General features: G+C 58.1%; 2 protein-coding genes across 6 annotated transcripts in view; one reads left to right on the forward strand and one right to left on the reverse strand.

The window, feature by feature from the left end:
• SNAP47 (synaptosome associated protein 47) overlaps positions 1-4185 on the reverse strand; it is a 59017-nt gene extending 54832 nt beyond the window's left edge. The window contains exons 1-3 of one of the 4 annotated variants that reach the window (XM_077267823.1): positions 4128-4185; positions 3333-3444; positions 199-350 (exon numbers count right to left, since the gene is read on the reverse strand). The gene's annotated coding sequence lies outside the window, so the exon portion shown is untranslated. The other 3 variants (XM_077267822.1, XM_077267821.1, XM_077267820.1) reach the window with 3 other exon arrangements.
• Positions 4186-4219: 34 nt separating this feature from the next.
• JMJD4 (jumonji domain containing 4) lies at positions 4220-13749 on the forward strand. 2 transcript variants are annotated; one of them, XM_077267824.1, is made up of 6 exons: positions 4220-4885; positions 5127-5292; positions 6053-6178; positions 8150-8393; positions 8869-9015; positions 12366-13749. In XM_077267824.1, the coding sequence occupies exons 1-6, from the start codon at positions 4702-4704 to the stop codon at positions 12651-12653; spliced, it is 1155 nt and encodes a 384-aa protein (XP_077123939.1). In that variant the 5' UTR covers positions 4220-4701; the 3' UTR covers positions 12654-13749. The 2 variants fall into 2 exon arrangements, with proteins under 2 accessions (XP_077123939.1, XP_077123940.1); XM_077267825.1 differs by having other exon boundaries at positions 4278-4763.
• The last annotated feature ends 3365 nt before the right edge of the window (positions 13750-17114 follow it).

Consider the following 17114-nt stretch of genomic DNA (forward strand, 5'->3'; position numbering starts at 1 on the left):
GACAGCGACACACAATGCAGCTACGCAGGAGCCGCTGATCACAGCTGTGCCCCAATGGAGAGAGGCTGCAGTGTAAAGCATGGGGCTGTACAGAGCAGATGTGAGACGGGGTCCTGTGCAGTGCGGCGACTAGTTGCGCCTCCCCGGCTGATGGCCTTCTGTTTATGGGAAGGTCCCGATGAGTTTTTGTAAACTTGCAATAAAACCTCGGCGGCTCTTCTGGAGGGTTAGTTATGTGTCAGCTAGTGCTCTCTGTGTTCAGCCAAATCTGAAGAAGCCTTGGCCTTGTACTCAGCGGTTTATCATCTGGAGACGTCATGTGACTGGGAGCCGCCAAGATTTTATCTCATCTGTAAACAACACCACACAGTGACCGACCCGCAGCATCATCATCATCATCAAACCAGAGGGGGGACACCACATAGTGACTGACCTGCAGCATCATCATCATCATCATCATCAAACCGAAGGGGGGGGGGGGGACACACCACACAGTGAGTGACCTGCAGCATCATCATCATCAAACCGAAGGGGGGGGGGGGGGGACACCACACAGTGACCGACCTGCAGCATCATCATCATCAAACCGGAGGGGGGACGACACCACACAGTGACCGACCTGCAGCATCATCATCATCATCATCATCATCATCAAACCGGAGGGGGGAGACACCACACAGTGACCGACCTGCAGCATCATCATCATCAAACCGAAGGGGGGGGGGGGCACCACACAATGACCAACCTGCGGCATCATCATCATCATCATCAAACAGGAGGGGGGACACCACACAGTGACTGACCTGCAGCATCATCATCATCATCATCAAACCGAAGGGGGGGGGGGGACACACCACACAGTGAGTGACCTGCAGCATCATCATCATCAAACCGAAGGGGGGGGGGGGGACACCACACAGTGACCGACCTGCAGCATCATCATCATCATCAAACCGGAGGGGGGAGACACCACACAGTGACCGACCTGCAGCATCATCATCATCAAACCGGAGGGGGGACGACACCACACAGTGACCGACCTGCAGCATCATCATCATCATCATCAAACCGGAGGGGGGAGACACCACACAGTGACCGACCTGCAGCATCATCATCATCAAACCGGAGGGGGGACGACACCACACAGTGAGTGACCTGCAGCATCATCATCATCAAACCGAAGGGGGGGGGGGCACCACACAATGACCAACCTGCGGCATCATCATCATCATCATCAAACAGGAGGGGGGACACCACACAGTGAGTGACCTGCAGCATCATCATCATCAAACCGAAGGGGGGGGGACACCACACAGTGACCGACCTGCAGCATCATCATCATCATCAAACCGGAGGGGGGAGACACCACACAGTGACCGACCTGCAGCATCATCATCATCAAACCGGAGGGAGGACACCACACAGTGTCCGACCTGCAGCATCATCATCATCAAACCGGAGGGGGGACACCACACAGTGTCCGACCTGCAGCATCATCATCAACAAACCGGAGGGGGGGGGGCACCACACAATGACCAACCTGCGGCATCATCATCATCATCATCAAACAGGAGGGGGGGGGGGGGGGACACCACACAGTTACCGACCTGCATCATCATCATCAAACCGGAGGGGGGACGACACCACACAGCCATCATTATCATCGTACCGTAGAAGAGAGGAGAGGCCACAAAGCAACCGACCCGAGGCACCATCAGCATCGTACCGGAAGGGAGATGACACAACGCAGCGACCGACCCACGGCACTACCATCATCATGACCAGGGCCTGGCCTCTGCCGCTCCCCTCATACCCCGGCCTCTGCCGCTCCCCTCATACCCCGACCTCTGCCGCTCCCCTCATACCCCGACCTCTGCCGCTCCCCTCATACCCCGACCTCTGCCGCTCCTCTCATACCCCGACCTCTGCCGCTCCCCTCATACCCCGGCCTCTGCCGCTCCCCTCATACCCCGGCCTCTGCCGCTCCCCTCATACCCCGGCCTCTGCCGCTCCCCTCATACCCCGGCCTCTGCCGCTCCCCTCATACCCCGACCTCTGCCGCTCCTCTCATACCCCGGCCTCTGCCGCTCCTCTCATACCCCGGCCTCTGCCGCTCCCCTCATACCCCGGCCTCTGCCGCTCCCCTCATACCCCGGCCTCTGCCGCTCCTCTCATACCCCGGCCTCTGCCGCTCCTCTCATACCCCGGCCTCTGCCGCTCCCCTCATACCCCGGCCTCTGCCGCTCCCCTCATACCCCGGCCTCTGCCGCTCCCCTCATACCCCGGCCTCTGCCGCTCCCCTCATACCCCGGCCTCTGCCGCTCCCCTCATACCCCGACCTCTGCCGCTCCCCTCATACCCCGGCCTCTGCCGCTCCCCTCATACCCCGGCCTCTGCCGCTCCCCTCATACCCCGACCTCTGCCGCTCCCCTCATACCCCGACCTCTGCCGCTCCCCTCATACCCCGACCTCTGCCGCTCCCCTCATACCCCGGCCTCTGCCGCTCCCCTCATACCCCGGCCTCTGCCGCTCCCCTCATACCCCGGCCTCTGCCGCTCCCCTCATACCCCGGCCTCTGCCGCTCCCCTCATACCCCGACCTCTGCCGCTCCCCTCATACCCCGGCCTCTGCCGCTCCTCTCATACCCCGGCCTCTGCCGCTGGTCCCAAATTCCCCTGCTCCTCCCTTGCCCCAGCTCCCACCTCTCCTCTCAGATTTAATTTCCTATCACAGCACCAAATTCTGATTCCTCCCGCTCCTTTCTTGCGCCGACCCTGCATCCTGACTCCTCCCATATCCCAACTCCATCACTCCTCCCATGTCCCGACTCCCCCGAAATCCCGACTCCCCCGCTCCTCCCGTGTCCTGACTCCTCCCATATCCTGAGTCCTCCCATATCCCGACTCCCCCGTTCCCTTAGGATTCCGCCTCTCACAGCTCACTTCGTACCCCGGCCCTCACCGATTCTACATCCCGGCTCCCCCCAGCGTCTCGTGCAGTAAGGAATGCTGCCAGATACTGGAACAGCAGGATGCGATGGGACAGAAGTAACAGAGGACCACTGGCGCATGCCTGCATAATGCTGCATAACACATGCTCAGGGGCAGTGTTCACAGGATCAGGGGAGGCCACCGATCACAGGATCAGGGGAGGCCACCGATCACAGGATCAGGGGAGGCCACCGATCACAGGATCAGGGGAGGCCACCGATCACAGGATCAGGGGAGGCCACCGATCACAGGATCAGGGGAGGCCACGGATCCTGGGCACGAGGGCCCGTCAGCTGGTCCTGAGGCTGTGCGGCTGGGGTCACCTTTCTCAGCAGATGTTACCTGGCCTCAGGTGCGCTCAGTGCTGCGCTCAGTGATCGGCCTCATGCTCAGCACTGATCCGCCGCCATCACAGTCTCTCCAGTGTCGGGATTCTGGTCTGACGTCCTGAATACTGTAACACATATTATGAAGGGGTCAGAGTCCTGCAGCATTTCCCGTCGCCCGCAGCATTTCCCGTCGCCCGCAGCATTTCCCGTCGCCCGCAGCATTTCCCGTCGCCCGCAGTGACACCGCTCACCAGGGATCCGCAGCGGCCGCAGGAGATCTCCACACAGCTGAGCATGGAAGGAATCTGATTGGCCATCAGGGAAGTGACTGTTCGACCAACCAATCAGATTCCAGCTTTAATTTTCCAATGCAGATTAGAAAACAACAGCAGCGATCTGATTGGTTCAGCTGCTGAATTGAGTTACACAGAAGGGGCCAGTCAGATCCTCCAAAGATGAGAAACATTATCTGATTGGCTCATTGTATCCGTTATGAAGAGAACAGTTGCCATAGCAACAACCAATCAAATTCCTGCTCTTATCTTCCACTGCCGACCTGATCGGTTGCTAGTGACAACAGCTCGGAATCGTGTGGGGTAGTACAGCAGTTGCCTTTAGCAACCAATCAGATCACGCCCCCACCGGAAAGAGCATCTTCCGTGATGTGATGTCACGTGACCAGCGATGACCTCCCCGTGTACACATCCCGTACAGTGGCCGGAGAACCACAACTCCCAGCATTCCCGCCCGCCGCCTCCTCCTCATACACGGAACGTCACACTCCTATCACACACAGCACGTCAGTTACCGGGAACTGCACGGATGGTGATCCTGGTGACACCGCCTCTTACGTCATCAGCTACGCCACGTGATCAGTCTGTGCAGCCCGTAATACTGACCGTGCAGAAACTGCGGCGCCGGCGGAACTGTGAGAAGGGACAGCGGCCGGCGGGTGACTGGAGGGACCCGAGAGGAGATAGAGGGCAAGAAAGCTGCCAGGGGCCCCAATACTATAACTGAGGGGCCACTGATAATATAACACATGGGCCCCTGGTAATATAGTCAGGGGCCACTAATAATAGAGAAAAGGGCCCCTGATAATATAACTGAGGGGCCACTAATAATAGAGGAAAGGGGCCACTGATAATATAACACATGGGCCCCTGGTAATATAGTCAGGGGCCACTAATAATAGAGGAAAGGGCCCCTGATAATATAACTGAGGGGCCACTAATAATAGAGGAAAGGGGCCCCTGATGATATAACACATGGGCCCCTGGTAATATAACTGCGGGGCCCTTTGTGATCCTAGTCACACGTGTGGTCGTCATGGTCCCCGGTAATAATCAGACATATAATAGCCGGTGAGCCCCTCCCCCACCATGAGCCGCGTTGAGCGCGTAGAAGACCCGGACACGTTCAGCTACGATGATTTCTTCCATCGGTACATGGCCGCCAACACTCCGTGCCTCCTGTCCGCGCAGTTCTCCCGCACGTGGAGCAGCCGCCGCTCCTGGGTCACCACCGATAAAAAACCCAACTGGGATCACCTGCTGCGGGTGTTCGGTACGAGGGGCTGAGCCGCCCATAGACAGGAGCAGCCGCCATGTAGCATGCAGACAGGTCCCGGCCTCCACCATGCTGGCTATCCCGCCGCACACCCTAATGGAGCCTGGGTGGGAAATGGCCATGGGGGGGCAGATGTTTCGCTGTATTCGCCTGCACCGTTTCTACCCATCTGATCGTTCCCCGGGGATCGCCTCGCACCATTAATCACATGGGATGATTCCTATATTTCTTATTTCAGGAGACGCCGTCGTTCCAGTAGCAAATTGTGATGTGAAGGAATACAACGCCAATCCTAAGGAGCCCCAGCCCCTCCGAGAATACATCGCCTACTGGAGGGACTATACCGAGAGTGGCCACCGCTCTGCCCTGGGCTGCCGCTACCTGAAGGACTGGCACATGAGGCGGTACGAGGAGGCAGCACTGCCCGCTACATGATGACATGCTTATTCTTTATCCTCCTCCCCAGGAGTCGTGTCTGCCCTGCTCCTCCCCAGGAGTCATGTCTGCCCTACTCCTCCCCAGGAGTCGTGTCTGCCCTGCTCCTCCCCAGGAGTCGTGTCTGCCCTGCTCCTCCCCAGGAGTCATGCCTGCCCTGCTCCTCCCCAGGAGTCGTGTCTGCCCTACTCCTCCCCAGGAGTCATGCCTGCCCTGCTCCTCCCCAGGAGTCATGCCTGCCCTGCTCCTCCCCAGGAGTCATGCCTGCCCTGCTCCTCCCCAGGAGTCATGCCTGCCCTGCTCCTCCCCAGGAGTCATGCCTGCCCTGCTCCTCCCCAGGAGTCATGCCTGCCCTGCTCCTCCCCGGTAGTCGTGTCTGCCCTGCTCCTCCCCGGTAGTCGTGTCTGCCCTGCTCCTCCCCGGTAGTCGTGTCTGCCCTGCTCCTCCCCAGGAGTCATGTCTGCCCTACTCCTCCCCAGGAGTCGTGTCTGCCCTGCTCCTCCCAGGGAGTCGTGTCTGTCCTACGCCTCCCCGGGGTCATGTCTGCCCTGCTCCTCCACTGGGGTCATGTCTGTCCTACGCCTCCCTAGGAGTCGTGTCTTCCCTGCTCCTCCCCGGGAGTCGTGTCTGTTTCATACCCCCTTCTGGTGTGTGGTCCCCCTCTCCCCAGATCTGTCCATTTCTCCTCCCCCAGGGTCCTCAGTGTGTGATCCCTGTTTCTCTCTGCAGGGCGTTCCCGGATCAGGACGTGTATGAGACGCCACTTTACTTCTCCTCTGATTGGTTGAATGAATACTGGGACGCCATCGGTGTGGATGATTACCGCTTTGTGTACATGGGCCCCGCCGGCTCCTGGTATGTACGGCAGCAGTGTGTATATACGCCCATCTTTGTGCCATCAGCAGCAGAGGTGAGGTGTAAGATAATTATTCTGTTCTATTAATGGCAGAAAAAAAGCTTCTGTAGTCACCTCATTATCATATTCTCATTATAATATAATTTCCATCTTATTATAATATCCAACTCATTATTATATAATCTCCATCTCATTATCATATCCGCCTCATTGTAATATCCCAGTTTTTGCTCCACATGTTCAGTGACGTTTGCTCGGCGGTGACGTTGGCTCAGTGCTGTCGGTGATGTTTACTCAGTGACGTTAGCTCGGGGGTGATGGTGACGTTAGCTCGGGGGTGTTTGCTCGTCGGTGCCAGTGACATTTGCTCGGCGGTGACGATGACGTTGGCTCGGTGGTGTTTGCTCGGCAGTGATGTTTACTCATTGACGTTTGCTCAGCGGTAACGTTAGCTCGGTGGTGCTGGTGAGTTTGGCTTTTTCCCTTTTATTTTATTGCATTCTTCCTCTTTTATCGTTCTTGTATCTGGACTATAACGCTCTTGCAGCAGAATATCCGGCTTGTGCATTTTGCCGTCGGCCTCCTCCTGACCGCTCTTCTCTGTTCTCGCTGGTCGGGGTCAGCTGCAGCCTCCGCTCCAGATCTCCAGTCACTTGTGCACAGTCAGGGCAATGAGCGGATGTGAGGAGGAGAGGACCCGTCCCTAGAAAACGGGGCAGTGTTATACAAAGAGCAAACACTGCGGCTCATGCCGCCGTGTAATGACTACACTGACATGCTGACGCCTGCCGCTGTCTTCCTGCCGCTGTCTTCCTGCCGCTGTCTTCCTGCCGCTGTCCTCCTGTCGCTGTCCTCCTGCCGCTGTCTTCCTGCCGCTGTCCTCCTGTCGCTGTCCTCCTGTCGCTGTCTTCCTGCCGCTGTCCTCCTGTCGCTGTCCTCCTGCCGCTGTCTTCCTGCCGCTGTCCTCCTGTCGCTGTCCTCCTGTCGCTGTCCTCCTGTCGCTGTCCTCCTGCCGCTGTCCTCCTGCCGCTGTCCTCCTGCCGCTGTCTTCCTGCCGCTGTCCTCCTGCCTCTGTCTTCCTGCCGCTGTCCTCCTGCCGCTGTCTTCCTGCCGCTGTCTTCCTGCCGCTGTCTTCCTGCCGCTGTCTTCCTGCCGCTGTCTTCCTGCCGCTGTCCTCCTGCCGCTGTCTTCCTGCCGCTGTCTTCCTGCCGCTGTCTTCCTGCCGCTGTCCTCCTGCCGCTGTCCTCCTGCCGCTGTCCTTTTGCCTCTGTCCTTTTGCCGCTGTCCTCTTGCCGCTGTCCTCCTGACACTGTCCTCCTGCCGCTGTCCATCCTGACAGTCCATGCACTCACACACAATTGGACGACAGCTCACTGTGCAGACACCACTGGGAAACTCCGCGTAATGTCACCATGGGTATGAAGATGACATGGTGGGACTGACATTGCTATCGGGGACACTACCCTAAACACAGTCTCCCCAGGCTGCGGGAGAAAAGTGTTCCGCTGGTGCTACTGCGTGTTTGACCATGGCGCATCCAAGTATTGCTGTGTGCGCTGCTGCATCACACCTCAAGGCAGGTGCATGGCGGCACACTGCGGCGCCCTAAGATGCTGTGAGAAGCAAGTCATAATTCAGCTTGGCCTTTTTTTTAACTTGCCTGTCACGGTGCTCAGCGTGCCGTCCTGCAGTAAAGGGGCACGCAGCTGACAAGCCATACACAGCTGTCACCCACATGCATGTCGCTGTGCTGAGCGCTCACTGCAGCAGATGTCGTACAATGGAGCAGAGCCTTCCCCTGACTGAATTATGCAGACATGTCGCTCCCTAGCAATGTTTAGCATGTGAGGAAGGCGAAGAGGCGACTGCCGCCATTTCTGCCGGACGACCATTACTACGGTGGTCGATTGAAAGACGCGCTTCACCCTCCGCATTATAATAATCCCTTTCCTATAATGTCACACTGACAGGACTCCGTTCCACGCTGACGTCTTCCGTTCCTACAGTTGGTCGGCGAATATATGTGGTCGTAAGAAGTGGCTGCTCTTCCCACCTGGCCAGGAGGAACATCTGCGTGATTGCAGCGGGCGCCTTCCATACGATGTGACCGCACCTTCGCTCCACGACGTCTGCCCCCCATTCCTGGAGGTCATACAGGAGGCTGGGGAGATCATCTTTGTGCCCAGCGGTTGGCACCATCAGGTGTACAATTTGGTGAGAGGCTGCACCACACTCCACTCCACCTGTAATTGGGTTATGGGTTTATTTAGCGTAATGAAAGGTCCACAGTTCTCGAAAGGATTTGAGAGCTGAGAGAGGCGGGAGGACCTCCGGGAGATGAGGTGCGTAGACCCCTGGGTAACGAGGTGGGTGGACCCCCGGTGACGAGGTGGGAGGACCTTCGGGAGACGAGGTGGGTAGACCCCTGGGTAACGAGGTGGGTGGACCCCCGGTGACGAGGTGGGAGGACCTCCGGGAGACGAGGTGGGTGGACCCCTGGGTAACGAGGTGGGTGGACCCACGGTGACGAGGTGAGAGGACCTCCTGGAGACGAGGTGGGTGGACCCCTGGGTAACGAGGTGGGTGGACCCCCGGTGACGAGGTCACAGCCCTATAAGAGCGTATATGGTGGAGGGATTAAAACCTGGAGACAGTTCTGACATCATGAATTGTGAATCTGATCTTCCAGGAGGACACCATCTCCATCAACCATAACTGGGTGAACGGGTGTAACGTCTCGGTCATGTGGAGCTACCTGCAGGCAGAGCTGAACGATGTGAAGAGCGAGATCAGTGAGTGGAAGGAGACGATGGACGACTGGGAGCAGCACTGTCAGGTGACAGAACGTTAATCATCTCAGATCACTGTAGCGCTTCTTTCGTAATACGTAGCCCTATCCCTCGGTGGTGCCGAGCCCCGTCTCCATTCACCCTGTGGTGCCAAGCCCTGTTCATGCGCTCCGTGTGGCGCCGAGTCCCATCCTAGTTATCGTGTCTGCCGAGCCCCATCTCTGTTCTACCTGTGGTGCCATGCTACGTCATGGTTTCTTGGGTGGTACTGAGCCCTATCCCGTTTCCTGGGTGGTGCAGACCACCGTTACTGTTGTTTGGTGGTGCAGAGTCCCATCATTGTTTCCCAGGTGGCATTGAGCCACATCCCTGTTCTCCGGGTGGTGCTGAGCACTGTCTCGGTACTCTGGTGGTGGCAAGTTCCATCTCTGTTCTCCAGGCTAGTGCCAAGCCCCATCATTGTTTTTCTGGGTGGGGCTGAGCCGCGTCCCTGTTCTCCCAGCTGGTGTTAATCCCGTTACTGTTTATCCTGGCTGGTGCTGAGCCCATCCTTAAGGCCCCGTCTCACACAGCGACGCTGCAGCGATACAGACAACGATGCTGATCGCTGCAGCGTCGCTGTGTGGTCGCTGTGTGGTCGCTGGGGAGCTGTCACACAGACAGCTCTCTCCAGCGACCAACGATCAGGGGAACGACTTCGGCATCGTTGAAACTGTCTTCAACGATGCCGAAGTCCCCCTGCAGCACCCGGGTAACCAGGGTAAACATCGGGTTACTAAGCGCAGGGCCGCGCTTAGTAACCCGATGTTTACCCTGGTTACCAGCGTAAATGTAAAAAAAAAACAAACACTACATACTCACCATCTGTTGCCCGTCAGGTCCCTTGGCGTCTGCTTCCTGCTCTGACTGAGCCGCCGTACAGTGAGAGCAGAGCGCAGCGGTGACGTCACTGCTGTGCTCTCACTTTACGGCAGCAGTCAGAGCAGGAAGCAGACGGCAAGGGACCTGACGGGCAACAGATGGTGAGTATGTACTGTTTGGTTTTTTTTACATTTACGCTGGTAACCAGGGTAAACATCGGGTTACTAAGCGCGGCCCTGCGCTTAGTAACCCGATGTTTACCCTGGTTACCAGTGAAGACATCGCTGGATCGGTGTCACACACACCGATTCAGCGATGTCAGCGGGACCTCAACGACCAAAAAAAGGTCCAGGCCATTCTGACACGACCAGCGATCTCGCAGCAGGGGCCTGATCGCTGGTACGTGTCACACATAGCGAGATCGCTACTGAGGTCGCTGTTGCGTCACAAAACTTGTGACTCAGCAGCGATCTCGCTAGCGATCTCGCTATGTGAGACGGGGCCTTTACTCCCTGGGTGGTGCTGAGCCCCACCCATATTTTCTCAGGTGGTTCAGAGCCTCGTCTCTGTTCTCCCTGTTGGTGCCGAGCCTCGCCCCTGATCTCCCGGGCGTGGCCGAGCCCTGAACCTGTTCTCCCGGCTGTTGCCGATCCCTGTCCCTGTTCTCTCGGGCGCGGCCGAGCCCTGAACCTGTTCTCCTGGTCGGTGCTGAGCCCCGTCCCTGTTCTCCTGGCTGGTGCCGAGCCCCGTCCCTGTTCTCCTGGCTGGTGCCGAGCCCCGTCCCTGTTCTCCTGGCTGGTGCCGTGCCCTGTCCCTGTTCTCCTGGCTGGTGCCGAGCCCTGTCCCTGTTCTGGCTGGTGCCGAGCCCTGTCCCTGTTCTCCCGGGCGCGGCTGAGCCCTGTCCCTGTTCTCCTGGCTGGTGCCGAGCCCCGTCCCTGTTCTCCTGGCTGGTGCCGAGCCCTGTCCCTGTTCTCCTGGCTGGTGCCGAGCCCTGTCCCTGTTCTCCCGGGCGCGGCTGAGCCCTGTCCCTGTTCTCCTGGGCAGTGCCAAGCCCTGTCCCTGTTCTCCTGGGCTGTGCCGATCCCCGTCCCTGTTTTCCTGGCTGGTGCCGAGCCCTGTCCCTGTTCTCCCCGGCGGTGCCAAGCCTCGTCCCTGTTCTCCCGGGCGGTGCCGATCCCCGTCCCTGTTTTCCCGGGCGGTGCCGATCCCTGTCCCTGCTCTCCCGGGCGGTGCCGATCTCTGTCCCTGTTTTCCTGGGCGGTGACGATCCCCGTCCCTGTTCTCCCGGGCAGTGCCGATCCCCGTCCCTGTTTTCCTGGCTGGTGCCGATCCCCGTCCCTGTTCTCCTGGCTGGTGCCGAGCCCTGTCCCTGTTCTCCTGGGCGGTGCCGAGCCCCGTCCCTGTTCTCCTGGCTGGTGCCGAGCCCTGTCCCTGTTCTCCTGGCTAGTGCCGAGCCCTGTCCCTGTTCTCCCCGGCGGTGCCAAGCCTCGTCCCTGTTTTCCCGGGCGGTGCCGATCCCCATCCCTGTTTTCCCGGGCGGTGCCGATCCCTGTCCCTGCTCTCCCAGGCAGTGCCGATCTCTGTCCCTGTTTTCCTGGGCGGTGCCGATCCCCGTCCCTGTTCTCCCGGGCGGTGCCGATCCCCGTCCCTGTTTTACAGGCTGGTGCCGATCCCCGTCCCTGTTCTCCCTGGAGGTGCCGATCCCCGTCCCTGTTCTCCCGGGCGGTGCCGATCCCCGTCCCTGTTCTCCTGGCTGGTGCCGAGCCCTGTCCCTGTTCTCCCGGGCGCGGCTGAGCCCTGTCCCTGTTCTCCTGGGCAGTGCCGAGCCCTGTCCCTGTTCTCCTGGGCGGTGCCGATCCCCGTCCCTGTTCTCCTGGCTGGTGCCGAGCCCTGTCCCTGTTCTCCCCGGCAGTGCCAAGCCTCGTCCCTGTTTTCCTGGGCGGTGCCGATCCCCGTCCCTGTTTTCCCAGGCGGTGCCGATCCCTGTCCCTGCTCTCCCAGGCAGTGCCGATCTCCGTCCCTGTTTTCCTGGGCAGTGCCGATCCCCGTCCCTGTTCTCCCGGGCGGTGCCGATCCCCGTCCCTGTTTTCCAGGCTGGTGCCGATCCCCGTCCCTGTTCTCCCGGGCGGTGCCGATCCCCGTCCCTGCTCTCCCGGGCGGTGCCGATCCCCGTCCCTGTTCTCCCGGGCAGTGCCGATCTCTGTCCCTGTTCTCCCGGGCGGTGCCGATCCCCGTCCCTGTTTTCCTGGCTGGTGCCGATCCCCGTCCCTGTTTTCCTGGCTGGTGCCGATCCCCGTCCCTGTTTTCCTGGCTGGTGCCGATCCCCGTCCCTGTTCTCCCGGGCGGTGCCGATCCCCGTCCCTGTTTTCCTGGCTGGTGCCGATCCCCATCCCTGTTCTCCCGGGCGGTGCCGATCCCCGTCCCTGTTTTCCTGGCTGGTGCCGATCCCCATCCCTGTTCTCCCGGGCGGTGCCGATCCCCGTCCCTGTGATTTTCTTGCTGTGGGAATCATTTGTACTTGTGATATTTTGCACAGGTCATGCTGAAATCCTGCGCTGGGATTGATTATAAAGAGTTTTTCACCTTCCTGAGGATCATCGCTGAGCACAGGATTCAGGTCTTGCGGGATGGACATGAGAACAACGTCCTGCAGCGCCCCCACGTCATGGCCCCGGGGCTCCGACACGTACAGTTTGATCTCGGGAAGATTGCTGATACTCTGGTTTTACTAATGGACAACCAAGATTTCCGGAATCTGGACACAGAAACATTACATCCCTGCCCCGAAGATTTACTGACGGAGCTGGAGAGAGCGATGCAATGAGGGGAGCACAGGGGATGAAAATGTGAGACACGCTTAGACCGCGAGCGTGGTCGTACTGCATCGTGGGCGCTATGTGTGTGCTGCGCGCAGAAATCCCAGCAGAGAATGCGCTGTACAGACACTGAACCAGCAGGGGCAGCGAGGACACGTAAGATCTTATAACCTGAACAGGCGAGCAGAATTGTGAGTGCAGCTCTGGGAGTGACTGGAAAAAGTGACACAAAATATTTCTTCAGTTTCTCCCTCAGGGACAGAACGTGTCCTGCTGTGTTTCTGTAAACCAATAAACAGCTTTAACTTAAAAAAAAAAAAAAGTTTTGGGTGTTTACGCCCAGGAATATCACCCAGGGTGCCTCTGATCCCCATGAAGACAACGAGTCAGGAACAGTGCTCACCTCCGAGGATAGAAAATAACCTGCTGATCCACCCCAGGTATAGAAACATCAGCCCTGGTCACCCAGGAAAACATCAAAACACTTGGATTGTGTCTTCAGGGTGTCCAAGACGCGCGTCGGGCCACAAGGGATGACCTGGTCTCAGCCATTTTACAGAAAGGAGCGACCCCCTCGCTGATCCCTGCAGCGCTTCCTGAATGGCCAGCCGCAGTACGCTCCAGTCACCAGGGGTGGCGCCACACGCCGTAAAGGAAATAACGGGGAGCCGAACTGGAAACCGTGTCATAAGAAAGAAAAAAGAAATGGCGACTACAGCAACGTAGCATGGGGGCCTTCTACAAAGCCAACAGCCACTATCCTGACCCCTCCATAGGAAGCTGCAATCCACGGGTCTGCCTGCCCCCATTGTCACCCCCCAGGGACCTTACTCACTGCCCCCATTGTCAACCCCCAGGGACCTTACTCACTGCCCCCATTGTCAACCCCCAGGGACCTTACTCACTGCCCCCATTGTCACCCCCCAGGGACCTTACTCACTGCCCCCATTGTCACCCCCCAGGGACCTTACTCACTGCCCCCATTGTCACCCACCCAGGGACCCACACACACTCCTTTCCCCCATTGTCACCCCCCAGGGACCCACACTCCCTGTCCCCATTGTCACCCCCCCGGGACCTTACTCACTGCCCCCATTGTCACCCCCCCAGGAACCCACAATCACTGCCCCCATTGTCACCCCCCCCAGGACCCACACTCCCTGTCCCCATCATCACCCCCCAGGGACCTTACTCACTGCCCCCATTGTCACCCCCCCAGGAACCCACAATCACTGCCCCCATTGTCACCCCCCAGGGACCCACAATCACTGCCCCCATTGTCTCCCCCCCAGGGACCCACACACACTCCCTGCCCCCATTGTCACCCCCCAGGAACCACACTCACTGCCCCCATTGTCACCCCCCCAGGACCCACACTCACTGCCCCCATTGTCACCCCCAGGGACCACACTCCCTGCCCCCATTGTCACCCCCAGGGACCACACTCACTGCCCCCATTGTCACCCCCCCAGGAACCCACAATCACTGCCCCCATTGTCACCCCCCAGGCACCACACTCACTGCCCCCATTGTCACCCCCCCAGGACCCACACTCACTGCCCCCATTGTCACCCCCAGGGACCACACTCCCTGCCCCCATTGTCACCCCCAGGGACCACACTCCCTGCCCCCATTGTCACCCCCCCAGGAGCCACACACACTCCCTGCCCCCATTGTCAACCCCCAGGACCCATACACACTCCCTGCCCCCATTGTCACCCCCCCAGGACCCACACTCACTGCCCCCATTGTCACCCCCAGGGACCACACTCCCTGCCCCCATTGTCACCCCCCCCAGGACCCACACTCCCTGCCCCATTGTCACCCCCCAGGACCCACACACACTCCCTCCCCCCATTGTCACCCCTTCAGGACCCATACACACTCCCTGCCCCCATTGTCACCCCCAGGGACCACACTCCCTGCCCCATTGTCACCCCCCCAGGACCCACACTCCCTGCCCCATTGTCACCCCCCCAGGAACCCACACTCCCTGCCCCATTGTCACCCCCCCAGGACCCACACACACTCCCTCCCCCCATTGTCACCCCTTCAGGACCCATACACACTCCCTGCCCCCATTGTCACCCCCAGGGACCACACTCCCTGCCCCCATTGTCACCCCCCCAGGACCCACACTCCCTGCCCCATTGTCACCCCCCCAGGAACCCACACTCCCTGCCCCATTGTCACCCCCCCAGGACCCACACACACTCCCTGCCCCCATTGTCACCCCCCAGGACCCACACTCCCTGCCCCCATTGTCACCCCCAGGACCCACACTCCCTGCCCCCATTGTCACCCCCAGGGACCACACTCCCTGCCCCCATTGTCACCCCCAGGACCCACACTCCCTGCCACCATTGTCACCCCCAGGACCCACACTCCCTGCCCCCATTGTCACCCCCAGGGACCACACTCCCTGCCCCCGTTGTCACCCCCCAGGACCCACACACACTCCCTGCCCCCATTGTCACCCCCCAGGACCCACACACACTCCCTGCCCCCATTGTCACCCCCCAGGAGCCACACACACTCCCTGCCCCCATTGTCACCCCCCCAGGACCCACACACACTCCCTGCCCCCATTGTCACCCCCCCAGGAGCCACACACACTCCCTCCCCCCATTGTCACCCCCCCAGGACCCACACACACTCCCTGCCCCCATTGTCACCCCCAGGGACCACACTCTCTGCCCCCATTGTCCCCCCCAGGAATCCACACAGGTCCTGCGAGTTCACGGCCAATGTACTTACTTCGCCTATGTGACGTTGGCGCTCGCACTGACGTCAGAAAGGTGAAGTGTGTTCATTGTCCGTGAAGGCCCGGGACCCGTCAGACGGCCCCGCGAGCAGGAGAACTTTCTCACGCCCTCAGACCGGGAATAGCAGTTCACAGGGAGACACCGAGCACACGGAGCTCAGTGTCTGCTGGATGACGCATCATGTCACATTATAACAAACATGGCGTCTTGAGACCTTAGGTGTTTATGGTCCTGTTACCTTCCTGCCTTTAGCGACAAGCTGCCCATCAGTTACACAAGCAGTGGTCACTATAACATACAATATGGGGAACGTGCCTATATTTTCATTATTCTGTTTCCCCCCCATAGTTTGAATATCTCCACACCGGTAGTAATCCACCACAAGCAGGAGGGTGATGGCTCCTCATCCATCCCATGGAACCCTCCAGGCAGCAGATACATTACTCACATTTTACTTTCTCACAATTGATGATTGTTGTTCTCGTGAAATCTTGTTCCTGGGACTGAGAACTTACAATTTGTGTTTGCTTTTCTGTGTTCTGCCTTCATCATTATTGATTATGTGCACATTAGATAGATTTCTCTTCCTGATGCCCTTATTTCCCTATTTATTACTCTTTGTGGCTCGGGGAAGATACAGTACGATATATATCGAATCTTGTGGCCACTTACTGCCAATAAAGGAAGCTTTGCTGTCTCACAGTGGTTTGGATAGCCCTGATCAGACTCACCCACATCCTGGACTTTCTGTTGGAGTTTATGGTGTGACCGGAATAGGACGTCTCTTCTAGTTGGTGAAGCTCGTGTCCCTGGGATGTGCCAATTAGCGATGAGTGAACACCAAAATACTTGGGTGCTCGTTACTCAAGTCGAGCAAATCGTAATGGTCCGGTGCTCAGTAATGAGTATAATGTAAGTCAATGGAAAACTCGTGCGTTTTTCCGGCAGCCTACCTCTCTGGAGGGGTATAAAAATTGCTGAAATTGATGGAAACAGCACGGAAATGGCATGGGGACATCATGGGGAAGACCCCTGAAAACATCTCTGAATCCCAGGTCGCTGCTGGGAACAATGTTGTCAGAGTATTGCGCCACTTTTACGGACTGACAGTAAAACATACAAAACCGAAGTTAAAATGGATTTTACTGGAAAAAAATGTTAGGAAACATTCTTTACAAGATAATGACTTGTATGTAAGGCAAAATAAATAAGAAAAATAATGCTCTGCCACAACTTGGGCTATATTCACACGTAGCATTTTTGCTGTGTTTTTACATGTTTGCATTGCTTTCACTGGTGAAAAAAAGCATTCACCAGGAAATGTAATTTTAACATTTTACTACCTTATCTGGCCGTGTGGTGTGAGACATGATCAGACACATCCTTTTTAAATTTATGATGGAGGGACTCTAAAAGTCACAAATTTTTCACATATTTCAGGGCCATCAGGCGGCCCTCACTATTTGTAGAGGACAAGCAGACGGCCCTCACAATTGCAGAGGGCCAACAGCCAGCCGCCCCTATTTGTAGAGGGCCAGCAGGCATCTTGTGGACAGATGAGACCAAGATAGAGTTTTTTGGTAAAGCACATCATTCTACTGTATTGGAATGAGGCCTAAAAATAAAAGAACACAGTAGTTACAGCAAATATGGTGGAGGTTCAAATATATTTTTGTGTTGTTTTGTTGCCTCTGGCCCTGGGTG

Source organism: Ranitomeya variabilis, chromosome 6 (genome assembly GCF_051348905.1).
Source record: "Ranitomeya variabilis isolate aRanVar5 chromosome 6, aRanVar5.hap1, whole genome shotgun sequence".
NCBI classification, from domain to species: domain Eukaryota; kingdom Metazoa; phylum Chordata; class Amphibia; order Anura; family Dendrobatidae; genus Ranitomeya; species Ranitomeya variabilis.